The sequence below is a fragment of the Akebia trifoliata genome, chromosome 8 (assembly GCF_017979445.1).
Source record: "Akebia trifoliata isolate Shusen 1 chromosome 8, ASM1797944v1, whole genome shotgun sequence".
Taxonomy (NCBI): domain Eukaryota; kingdom Viridiplantae; phylum Streptophyta; class Magnoliopsida; order Ranunculales; family Lardizabalaceae; genus Akebia; species Akebia trifoliata.
Genome location: NC_141382.1, coordinates 42,791,571 through 42,804,891, shown reverse-complemented (window position 1 = coordinate 42,804,891; position 13,321 = coordinate 42,791,571). Strand labels below are relative to the sequence as shown.

The 13,321-nt window shown below is 34.7% G+C and overlaps 1 protein-coding gene across 1 annotated transcript; it reads left to right on the top strand.

The window, feature by feature from the left end:
• The first annotated feature begins 8,746 nt into the window (after positions 1 to 8,746).
• LOC147396955 (acyl carrier protein 2, mitochondrial-like) lies at positions 8,747 to 12,977 on the top strand. The gene is made up of 2 exons (XM_086452298.1): positions 8,747 to 9,067; positions 12,625 to 12,977. Exons 1-2 carry the CDS (start codon positions 8,852 to 8,854, stop codon positions 12,799 to 12,801), a joined length of 393 nt encoding a protein of 130 aa, XP_086308424.1. The 5' UTR covers positions 8,747 to 8,851; the 3' UTR covers positions 12,802 to 12,977.
• The last annotated feature ends 344 nt before the right edge of the window (positions 12,978 to 13,321 follow it).

The window sequence follows — 13,321 nt, the reverse complement described above, 5'->3', positions numbered from 1 at the left end:
TCTTCAACAAGGTATTAGAGCACAAGCTCTATCAAGTACAGTCTTGGTATGCTACTCTTTGTGCCGCTACTTGACCTAAATTTTTTTTTTTTGTTGCTTTTGCATTTACTTAACTTTTTTCCCAATAAAGCCTTGCATTCCTTCATATCTTTATAAACTCCTCTAAACCTCACACTCATGGCTCATGATCCCTTTTTTTTATTTTAATCAAGCCCAACTATCCTATTTTGTATGCTCCTCATGACAAACCTAATATAGTTGGCCACCAATTCTTACAAACTCAAAAAATGAGCGAGATGCAACAATGATGGACTACACAGATATGCGATGACTACAAACAAGCACAATTTGACATTTTTTGGCTATCCATCAACATTATTTCCTTCAAGATAGAGGCAACCCGACATTCAAGGCTATAGATTTTTCGGCCTTATGGAGATCCTTGATCCACATGAGTTTGATGGAGAGCATTAGGTTATAGAGGTGTATCAATATATGTGCATGAGATACTCTAAATCACTTTTGGTGTATATCATTAAAATATGAACTCTGCCTCTCATGATTTATGAGAACGTTTATGATTTTCTAGTTAAGAAATATTAATTAATCCATTAGATAATTAGGATCTTTATAGTTAAGTGATTTCTTATATTTTGGTTGATGTAATTCTCTATAAAAACCCTATTAGGGCTCATATAATGATAAGAATAATTAGGATCCTTGAAGTGCAAACTTAGCTAAGTAGGTAAGCCGTTGAGTATTGTTCCGACGTACTAGGTTCAAGCCTCCTTGAATCCACCTTCACCTTGCTTACCACTAATCCTTTACCTATTAGAAAGAGGAAAAAAAAATCTTTTTTATTAGAGAATCCTAAATATTCCTCATAGATCATGAGATCCAACTTTCCTATTTTAGTGATCCGGTGTACTCATGCACTTTATTCAATACACCTCTATAATCTAATAGTGAGAGTTGATATGAACACGGTTGCATTAACAAAAGGCGTGACTTTAGACACAATTGAATGTAGGAACAATATTCTTTCAATGACCCCAAAATTTTGGGATGAGGCTTCGATGACGACGATATTAATGAAGAGTTGCTTTTGGAAACATGAGTGGAATGTAATAGTAAGAAAGCTTTGGAAATTCAATTCTATAAACTCTTATGTTGGGAGACGGAAGCCTTCTTTGCTGAAGCCTCTTCTCTTCAAATAGCAACGTTGTCAATGTAAGTCATTTCTTTCATTTCTTCTTTAATTTCTGAAGTAGGAATGGAGGAAGATGTTACCCATAGAATCATAGTTTTATTTCCCCCTTACATTTTTTTTTGCTAGTTAGTAAATTACTCTGCTCTATCTTGCATGGTGGGGTTTCGAGTGTTGGTAACACCACATTGGTGTGAAGGTGTCCGGGCTTAGTAGACCTAAAAAATTCAACAATAAATGTTGGATTAGATAAAGGAACATATATGAATGCAATGTTTGTTTCTATGGAGAAGCTTTTTATAGAAAAAGGTTGAATTTATATTTATGCTAAATCTCAAATTATGTTTAATGCAATTTAAGAAGTATCCGTAGGAAAATTGAGAAGTGCCAAAACTAGACACATGCCTGCCCTAGTGCATTTTATTTGGAAGAATATTTATTTATTATAAGCCTGTTTAGAAGAATTTTTGCAATAAGCTCTCTGCAAATCAAAGAAACTATATGCAAGTAATTCAGTAACTCTAAAAAATAGTATATCTAGCCATGCCTGACTCTTGGAAAATCAAACCATAGATATTTTCAATTACGGTCTATATATTATGGGTAAGAAAGAATGACTGTGGTTCTGAGAACTTTTCCTGTTTGGTTCTTCTCTTACACTATATTGCCGGTCCCAAGCCCTTGTATAAAGGAGCGTTATGTCAGGTTGGCAGCTTGTGTAAAATTCACTACCTCCTAAAAAGATGGCGGATAATGTCAAATTAAAATGAAAATTATATCAAACAGCAGTAAGACTGGCTATCCCTTATGGAGCTAATGGTGGGCAATCAAGAAGCAACATGGTAATGCTAGGAAAGATAAGTATGCTGAGATGGGTTGATGGAAAGGCTAGGAAAGATAAAATTTAAAATGAACACGTTTGCGAAAATATAGGTAACGAACACATTTGTGAAAATTTAGTAGTAGCCTAATTGGCATAAACTAAGAAAAAGTCGATTGAGATGGTTTGGTCACGTCCAATGAAGGCCAATTACAATCTTAGTTAGAAGGAACATACAAGTTAAGGTTTTAAAAGAGTGAGTGGAAGACCCAAATGGATGTGGATTGAGGTTGTGAGAGCAGATATGAACACACTTGCAATAACAAACGACTCGACTTAAGACAATTGAATGGAGGAACAAGATTAGTTTAGTGAACCCCAAAATTTTGGATGAGGCTTCAGTTACTATGATTCTGATGAGGAGAAGCTTATTTGGAAATATAAATTGAATGGAACGTTAAGAAAGCTTTAGAAATTTAATCTAGAAAGATGTTTCTTATATTGGGTGATGGAAGCCTTCCTTGATGAAGCCTAAAATTGTGTCTTTAGAATATTGATATTAATGGATAGATAGACATGGATCTCTCTATTTGTTGTGTGCGATTTAATTTCTGAAATCCTTGTATTTTTCTCTTTTAGAGAACATGTTTCTTATAGAGGAGAAATCAGGCTCAGAGTTCACATATTTACTATGATAGGCCAAAAATAGGACAATTTCCTGTCGAAACTTCCACGACAGTAGCCAAAATTAAATTTTCAACTTTCAGGAAATAATTCTGAAGGAAGTAGTAAAATGGTGATTAGAAGATCATTTAACATTTTTAATTCCTAAACTTGAACACACATTGTGGTTTGACTGAGGTTAGGTCTTTTTTTTTTTGGTTAAGAGGTTAAGTCCTTCGATTACCTATCTAAGGATGCTCAATATCATTTCAGGGTAATGAAAGCTAAAAATCGGTTCCATATGGAAGAATAAAGAACACCTAAATGCTTGCAGTCCATGAAGTTTCCCTTTACAATCAAACCTAATTATGATAGTGGTGCTGAGAATGTATAGAGATGCTTAAGGGTCAGTCCTATTCTACTTTGGGTTCTCTAGAATTGTCTGTACGTATTCTAAAATGAAGGCTCTTCATTTCTGTTCATGATCAAGGACTATGTCCTGGGAGTATATGAGTATTGGTAGCCCCACACGGGTATGAAGGCACCCAGACTTAGCAAACCACAAAATTTCAACAATATGTGTTGCATTATGTAAAAGAACAAAATGAATGCAATGTTCCATTTTCCATAGAAGCTTTTTACATGAGAAGTTGAAATTACTATCTATGCTAAATCTCAAATTATGTTTGATGCAATCTAAGAAGAAACCCAAGGAAAATCTAGAAGTCCAAAACTAGAGACATGCCTGGACAAATTCATTTCATTTAGACGCTTATTTATCTATTTCAGTATGCCAGTTTAGAAGGATCTGTGCAATCTGATCTCTATTTTACTAATCAAGATAACTGTATGCAAGTAAATTCATCTCTCTCTCTCTCTCTCTCTCTATATATATATATATATGTCTGCCTTAGTTGTGTATGTTTCTGGAAAATTAGACTAAATATTCTCAACCATGATCATATATATAAAATGGGAAAGAAATTGTTGTAATTATATGGAGAATTCTGCCTGTTTCTTTTACACTCCATTTCTAGTCCAAAACCCAGAAAAAGGAGGGTTACAACTGTTTGTCAGCCAGTGTAAATTTACCACCTCCTAACATGAATCCTGATGATATCATAGAAAGGAAAAAAACTATTAGATGATAGTAAGATTGGCTATGCTTATGGAACTAAATGTTTGGCAATAAAGAAGCATCATGTTAACAGATTGAGCATGTAGAGGAGATGAGTGGAAAGATAAAATTTAAATGAACACATTTCGAAAAATATAGGAGTGGACCCAATAGGCGATAAACTAAGAAAAAGATCATTGTGATGGTATGGTCAAGGAACGTGCAAATTTACAGATCTAAAAGAGCTAGAGAAGACCCAAATGAATGTTAATTTAGGTTGTGAGTATTATATTAAATAGGTGTATTGAATAAATGTGCATGAGATACACCAAATCACTACGGTTTATATCATTGAAATAGGAAAGTTGTATCTCACGATCTATGAAAATATTTAGGATGGTCTTATTAGGATTTTTTTTTGATAGCGTGGGTATCCCCACCCTTCAGGTGGGACTAAACTCGTGGCCACACGCACCATCCCCTCGGAAAGTCCTACGTAAAACATGTTGAGTTGAGGGTCAACTGTACCCTGGAGGATGGCCACAAGAAATTCATAGCTTTATGTTGTGGGGGATTTTTCGGATCTCCCACTCTTAGATATCTACACTACAATTAATGCGACTGCCCAGTCTTCTACTCCGATGATCCTTTGAATTTTTGGTCATCTTCTTCGGTGAATCTTTCTTTTCTGGATCATCTTCTTCATTCGCCTTTACCTGAAAAGACATCGATGTGGTGTCAGCCAAAAAGTCTCCGACGATCAAGTTAGTACTTGATGAAAATTGCAGAATAAGAAGAAAATATGAGCACTAGAGTTGTGTGTAGCTTGTGCCTTGGGTTTGAGTGGGAGAGGCCTCCTTATTTATAAAATGGGCTTTTTAGTGGGGGTAGTAAACTCACCTGTAACCACTCACCCATGTTATCTAGCATTTATGGTAATAAAAGCATATGATATTTTGATGATAATGAAGACTCGCTCCTCATGATTCTTACAACCTACATGAGGAGTGACCTTAAATATGTAACTGCTACAACTCAGTGACTGTTCAGTTCATCGAGTTGACTCAATCGAGTTGTGTATGCAACTCTTTCGGACACAATGTGTGTTTTACCTTGGCGGTAGTGACCTTTGCTACTTGGGTAGCTTTATGATGACTAGTTATAGTACTTTGCTATGTTGCTGCTCTGGTAGCTTTACACAATTCCCTTAGTGTATCAATCTCCTTAGAGTAATTCCCCAAAGTAGTAGTAGTAGTATCAGTTACAGAACAAGAGCAGTAGAGGAGAAGAAGCAGTGGCATCGGTTACTGCTGACAGAATTTGATCGACCAATGTGATGATCAACCAATTTAATAGAAGTTATTTCTCAAACAAGATATTAATGCACACATTCTAGTAAATACGGTCTTGGTATACTACAATTAGTGCCACTGAACCTAAATATTTTTTTATATTTGTTTTTGTGTTTGCTCAAGTTTTCTATTGTTTGTTTTTTAAAGATAATCCTGCATTCTATATCTCTATAAACTCCTCTAATTGTAGTCATGTGCACAATCTTTATTTTTTTATCTAGGCTCTCTCCAAGGAAAGCTTTATTTAATCAAGCTCTATGATCCTACTTTTTATGCTCCTGGGGGAGATCATGACAAATGTCATATAGTGGGCTATTGTTCGTCGACTAAAAAAAGAGTGAGATGCGATTTTGATAGACTTCACAGGCAGGTGGTGACTACCAATGAACATGGTTGGACGTTTTGTGGCAATCCATCAACATTATTTTCTTAAAGATATCAAGGCAACACAACATTCAAGGCTATAGATTTTTCAACCTCATGAAGATCCTTGATCTCCATGAGCTTGATGGGGGGTATTAAATTATATAAGTGTATTGAATAAATGTGCATGAGATAAGACTCACCATTGGTGTATATCATTAAAATATGAAATATACATCTTATGATCTATAATTAGAATTTTTCTAATTAGAAAATCTTGAATATTCTTATTGAACATGGGATTCAACTTTTGCTATTTTAATAGTGGGGAATGCTAACTTCGCTAACTTCATGGGGATGTTAGCATTCTCCACTACATTTACTTTCCAATAATACTCTTGTCCATTTTATTTTTAGTGAAAAAGACAAGGGTATGATAGTCTTTTACATAATAAATGTTATCATGCCTTTAATAACTACATTTATTATGTTATTGATTGCCAAATAATTTATTGCAAACAAAGTATTTAAATCCAAAGAATAAAATGCCTTTAGCATTTATATTATTTAAAAGACAAATATACCTTTGTCTTTTTCACTAAAAGATAAAATGAAGGGGGATATTATTGGAAAGTGGATGTGGTGGGGATGTTAACGTTCCCATGAGATTTTGGACGTTAGCATCCCCTTTTAATTATATATATACACACCAATAGTGATCCAGTGTAGTTATGCATATTTATTCAGGACACCTCTATAATCTGATAGTGAGAAAGGATATGAGCACATTGGCATTCACAACATACATGACTTTGGACCTAACTGAATGGTGGAACAAGATTCATTCAAAGAACCCCAATATTTTGGCATAAGGCTTGCCCATGATGATAATGATGAGCTGCTTTGGAAACATGAGTGGAATGGAACGGTAAGAAAGCTTTTGGAATTCAATTCTAGAATTTCTAATATTGAGTGATGGAAGCTTTCCCACCTTGAAGCCTCAAGTTTTCACTTCAAAATGGCAAATTGACAGATAGACAAGGATATCACTGTAAGTCTATTTTATTTAATAACGGAAGCCTTGCTGCTACAAACCCATTTGATGACTTGTTGATTGGAAGACACGTCTTTAGAAATCCTTAAATCCTTTTTGTTGTGTTTTGCAGGAAGCGAATTCTGAGCGGATGGGGGTTCAAATTGCAATAAACTTAATTCATGGTCCTCAAGATCAGCAGAGAGAGAGAGAGAGAGGCATGGCCCCAACAGTAAGTTCTCATGTTTACGAGATGGATGGATAATTAAAAGAACATTTTTTATGTGTAGTAGCATACATGCTTGACATTAGATCAAACTTTTCTTATTATATTAAAATTCCTGATTCTTCTCAAAAGTGAAGATTATCTACCCCCCTTTACTGTTATTCACTTGCAGGACTTCCTGACATTGGGGTGGGGTTGCATAAGGATTAAAACTAAAATGGATGATAGATCATGCCATTGATAACTGTTTCGTTGTGTGTAGGTTGTGAGGGCTCTCAAGCACATAGATCGTTTTTAACACTACCACAATTCTGAAACTGATGCGAAGCCACCTGACACACCAAAAGCATTCAGGCATTAATAGTGTAGAAAGTTTAGTCTATATCTCTTTGAAGTCATAAAACACTAAGCTTTGTATTACGTAACAAAAGCATCTACGTGTTAGTAGTGCAGAAAGTTGAGCCCATGTCTTCAGGGTTCATAAGATGCTATACTTCGCACACCAAACATGGTTCCTTTTCCAAGACTTTAGCGACTGGTACTCCAGGAAAAAACTGAAAATGGTAGCTCTCTTCAAAATTTTGAAGGAACCACCTCCATTGGATTACACATGGCATTTCCAAGGAGGTATTAAAAATGTTGTGGAAATGTAAGGGAGTAAAATAAATTCAATATGCCATGTGTCATGTAACGATCAGTGTTCCTTCGCCTGCTTCAAAGTCGGACTTGGTACTCCATTTGGCTAGAATTTATATATTTATTTATATTTTCTAGACTGCCCATTCCATTAATGGCCCTCGTGCCAAATATGGTGGTGGTTTTAACTCTCGTACTCTTTTTGGGCTTTTGTAACCTTTCCTTAATGTTGTCCGGTTTATGGTTTGAAACTGAGATATGAACCATCATTACTTTTTGGGACTCATTAGAAGGTAATTTTAGGAAAAAAAAATATATTTTTTTTAATTTTCTAATAAATATAAATTAGTAGAATTAAGCTTCAGCAATGGTCCACCACTTCAGCCCAGGGGTGAGGATTTACAGTAGGGGCACTTGCCTCCATAAGAATTTCAGTCTATAAGAATTTGTGAGTTATTGGAGTTATTGGAAGGGGTGGAAAAAAAATTGTTACTATTATCCTTACATAATTTTTATTCTTCTTAATGGCCTTTCTAAAAGAAAAAAATCCAATCTTAATTGCCCTCATGGTGGGTAAAATCCCGACTCCACCAATTAATTTGCTAAATTTTAGGTTTTTCATCAGTTCTCTAGCCAAAACAAGATCGACTAGTACCGGTGGTTGATTGGTTTTGGGTCAGATTATGGTTAGAGTGGGATCAATTTGATGATTCGGATTGAAACCTACCTATCTGATTTCTAGCATTTTTGGAAAATCTAAAGGGATTTTGTTTTTCACTGTGTTTCACACTGCATTAATGATTTGGTTATAGATGTGTCTCTTCAAGATACAAATGAAAAAGCATGTATGATTATGTGCGCACCTCCTTGTCAGTGCAGTGTGAGATGGAGTGAAAAACGAAGTCCCCAAACACGACTCCAGCTTTTTATTATTCCTTTATATGATCACATACGATGTCCCGTTCCTATACAATATGTGCGGTGTTACGTGGAATGTGTTTGGTTGGAGTTTCAAACATATCGGGCTCTTTATCAAGCCGTTATTAGTTGAACGCAGCCCAAATTCATTACAATAACAATCGGATCGGGTTTGGATCGAATCTGATAGATTTTCAAAATATGAATAAACTTGCACGGTTTACCAGATTGGGGGCTATAGGATCGGGACGTGATTGATCCAGAACCATCCAATATGTTATCAAATCGGATTGGAGTCGAAATCCCAAACCAGATCCGAAATTATTGGAACGAAAGGATTAGATCTCGGGTCAGATCCGATCCATCAACAACCCTAGATATTGGAACGAAAAGCAGATACACACCGTGTATATCACTCCGCTTCTGTTTATGATTCTGTCACTTGTTGTGCAGCAAAGAGCCAAAGAGAGAGAGAGTCTAAGCGAAGATAAAAGCTCTGTTTCGAAGCTCTAATTAATGGCGATGGCGGCGGCGACGACGAAGAACGCTCTGCTGAAGTATCTGAGAGTAAATGCTAAAGCCCCAAACCCTAATTCTCCATTTGTTCTCTCTCTCGATCTCCTACGACGCCACTTCTCTGATGAGGTTAGAGGTTCCTTCCTCGACAAGAATGAGGTCTCTGATCGCATAATCTCTGTCGTCAAGAACTTTCAGAAAGTCGATCCCTCTAAGGTATCTGGAAATTAGGGTTTCTATTCCATTTTTTTTTATGAAGTAGAATTTCATGTTGTCTTTTAGGATTTAGGGCTTGTTTGGATGCAAAACATGTCAAAAAACTCTTGCCTGTGTTGTGTAATTTGTGGCTAACTCTTTATTTGATCAGCCTATTCCGAGTCCGACCGTGTTTACTTGGGATCGATCGACACGTTTTTTGAAAAATCAACGACGATTTGTGATTTGTGTTGAAAAGAAGTTGAATTAGCGCATTTTGTTTCTCTCATTTGTTGATCTCCTTCCCCAAATCGCCCTCAATATATGTCACATTAACAAGTAGATTTCCATGCTTGTTTTTAACTTTTAAAGCTCGCCTGTAAAATTCGGCCGAGTCACTTGATTAAAATAAGTAATTTATTTTAAAATTTAAATATTTATTACAATGTTTTCAGATGCTAAGGCATTAGACAAGGTGCTCAACTAATATTTTTAAAGCGTAAGCCTCACATGCATGATAATTTTAAATAAATGATATAAAAACTCAAAATTAGTCATTGCATATTTATGTATTTCAAATCCACACAATCGAATTTCAAGTTTTAATCCATAATAACATGAAATATCATTACTTTATATTTTAGCTAAATATGAACATTTTGCATTAGAATAGTTGAAAATCTCTGTAACAATTAATTATTTTATATTCATTACAAAAATACAATTAAATATTATTTTTTCACAAACTTCATTTGTATAATACTAATACAACAAAAATTATTTATAAAACAGCTTGACTCTACGATTTTCTTTGTACATATTACTATTTTGTATTCAAATTTATTTCTAAGTGTTCCAAATATATTGCATAATAGAAGTAACAAACAAATAGAAGTAAAAGAAAAAGAGAAACTTATAACATCTTACTTAGATAATAAAAAATAAATAAAGTAAATTAGCAAGAAAAGAATAAGAAGAATGAGAAAGAAATACATTATTTAAAAAATAATAATAATGTGAGGCGTGTGCCTTTTAGGTGTCTCATGATTTGAGGCATAAGCCTTAACTGCTTTAAGGTTTCAAACTTATGCTTTAGGGCGTTTTTGATGAGCCTCATCTTGAGGTGTAACTCTCACACCTCTAAAAATACTGATTTATTATGTAAATAAAACATGATTTTATGACTAAACATCTTTTAATCTACCTTATTTAATAAAAAAATATATAATTATTTTCATATATATATATATATATATATATATATATATATATATATATATATATATATAAAATCATTTTAAACCGAGTTAAATGATTTATCTCGTACAAGACGAGATGACTCATCTGAGACAACTCTGCTTCTTCCATGGACAAGATGAGACGTCAAACCAAGTTTTGAAATGATTGTTTCATGACCTGAATATACATATGCCCTTGCATCAGTCTTGAAGATTTTTTTTCTAGATATATAAGTTTGAATCTAGAATACTACCTTTCTCTCATGTTAAACATTAGTTTGATTCTAATTGAGTATGCATGATCCCCTAGAAAAATGGATATTGTGCACTTGCTTTCTAAGGTGAAATAATTTAATAAGTGCAAAATAGTCTACTAAATTAAGCTAATCCAATGATAGAGATATTAAGTATAGGCACTATTTTTCTGGGTATGCATCCAATCTCGTGGCTACATTTGGTACTTAAGTTTTGTGACATCTGATACATATTGTATTTCCCCATCAATGCTCTGGACCTTGATTTGAAGGTGTATTATTTTTTATTCCTTTGCATTGCCAAATTCATGATGAAGCAGTTGACATAATTCAAAACCCATGGTATGTTGTTGGCTAGGTAGGTTTCCCCAACCTCCTTTTTTTGCATTCTCTCTTTGGCTGTTTCGAGTTATTTACATATAAACAGAAAAATCTATAGAGATCAAGGTGACATCTTATTGCTATGGTTTTTCTTCAATGGCTGATTGGGCTATTAAAAGCTTAGTTTTAAAGGTTTGAGCATGATGAAAGAGTTGTGAGAGTGAGATACGAAGATAGAGGGGATGAAGAAAGAATAGATTCTATATAGGAAATTAAAGCAAAGAAATTGAGGCGGTAAAGAAAGACAAAGCTTTGGAATCTGGGTCTGTTGCATGATAAGGTGGAAGACCAAGAGGTCAAACATTCTGTCACCATGGCCAAGATAACAAAGAGCTTCAGATTTGTTTTTCCATAAAGACAAGTTTTGACTTGTCCTGTAAGGGTTTGACTCAGCTGAGGCAAGACAAGAAGCTAGGATTGAAAACCATGTCTCACATTGTGGTTCATAAGCTTGCTCTTGTTATAGATGATTCAATTTCGTACATTTCCTTTCTTTGTCATCACAACACTTTCCTTTTGTGCGGCTGACATTTTTTTGTCTACAAATTTTTTCAGAACAAGTCAACTAACTAAGCAAACAAATCATCCCGTGTGTTATCAACATCTATATTAGGATTCTATGTAGGCTGGTATTGTCGAAATCCAAGGATTCAGAATTTGAACCGAAATGTTAAAAAAAAAAAAAAAAAAACTAATGGAATCCCATGTATGAATCATATACCTAAAGCATAAGTCATGCTGACCCAAATCCTTGGATAAGGTTTTGACGCTGTTGATGATACCTAAAGCATGAATAATAAGATTGAAACTAAATTCTGATTATTGAATTTTATTAGTATTATTATATTTTTTAAGGGATGCAGTCTGTCAATCAATGTACCCTTCAAAAGTTTTGTAGTTTTTTCAGCTTATGGTGTCACCAAACTTTTGTTCTTTCTTGCCAATCAAATAAACACTTCCTTGCTTGAAATACTAAGTGCTCACAATAGAAAAAGAATGGAGAGTTTAAAGATTTAAGGAAAGACTCGAATGCTTTTGTGGATTTTACATTCATTTGCTTCTTTTCCTTCATGCAGTCTCGTTGCTGTTCACATTTCTTCGTTAAGAGTATAAAAACAAAATCATAGATACGGATACTAAAGGTTATAAGAATGACATTGTCATGCTTTGTCTTATATAAGTAAGGGAATCTGAACAACAACATTGCAATTAGCTGAAAAAATGCCTGATGCATACTTTTGGAAATCATCACATGGCTGGACATAGTGTTTTAGTGGATGTTCTATGTAGTGCTCTTGATTTAAGTTCGTGTTTCTATTGGGAATTATACTGGATATGCTTGCTAACATGGTTAATGTTCCAAAATGAAAATATGCAAGGCAAGGTAAGAAGAATAGCACAAAAAAAAAAAAAAAAGGGTTCAAGATACAGTAAAACTTGTGAATAAAAGGTGGAATAATGCTGCAGTGACCTCGTATTGCACTTTCCTTTTGTGGAGGTGTGTACGAACCAAAGATGTTTTTCCATCGAGATTCAAGTGAAAGGCATCTACGGTTCTGTGCCCACCTCGACGCCAAGAAAATGCGATATGAGACCACTCACTCCAGCACAATTCTAAAATGTGTTAATTGCATATTTGACCTCTCTGGATGTGTTATGAAATTTATATTCCAAGTGTTTATTGACATTAAGTTTCCTTCCCCAGGTTACCTTAAATGCCAATTTTCAGAATGACCTTGGACTTGATAGTTTGGACACTGTAGAGCTGGTGATGGCTCTTGAAGAAGAGTTCAAGTTTGAAATCCCTGATAATGAAGCAGACAGGATCAACTCCATCAGTCTAGCTGTTGACTTCATTGCCTCACACCCTCAGGCGAAATGACACTAGTATTTGATCTTGATCTTTATTTATTTAAACAGGCAAGTAGAATTCTGTTATTCATCCAAAAACAAAACAAATTTGGATTTCTTTCTTCCTACTTCCTCTGAATACTCTCACAAGTTGTCATTTATTTTTGAAAATCTGGTTTCAATTGGAAGTAGTGGAGTTTTGGGGAACTGCAACGGTCTTTATTTGCTAAAAGATGGTTGGGACCTAGTGTTTGATATCTGAAAGAGCTTTCATTTGAATAAAACAATTAGCAAATTAGTGGTGCTTTTTCTTCTTTTTTTAAAACTGATTTGATTTTTATATCTACCAAATAAAGAATCCTAATTGTGGTTATCAACTATTCATCAGTCTCAGTTCTACTTACAATCATAGGATGGATGCAACTGAAGTGAAGAACCCTAGTTATAGGGTATAAACTTCCCCTCCAGCTATAGTAGAGTAGAGTCCATATTATATATTATGCCTTTCCTCTTGGCCCCTTCATCTTTATTGTCTTCCTCTCCTCCCCCCT

What these genes read in the sequence shown, in the direction of transcription:
- LOC147396955 (XM_086452298.1), top strand. Translation starts at nt 8,852, where the DNA reads ATGGCGATGGCGGCGGCGACGACGAAGAACGCTCTGCTGAAGTATCTG. An exon ending in AGAAAGTCGATCCCTCTAAG is followed by an intron (nt 9,068 to 12,624) that starts GTATCTGGAAAT and finishes TTCCTTCCCCAG; the next exon opens with GTTACCTTAAATGCCAATTT.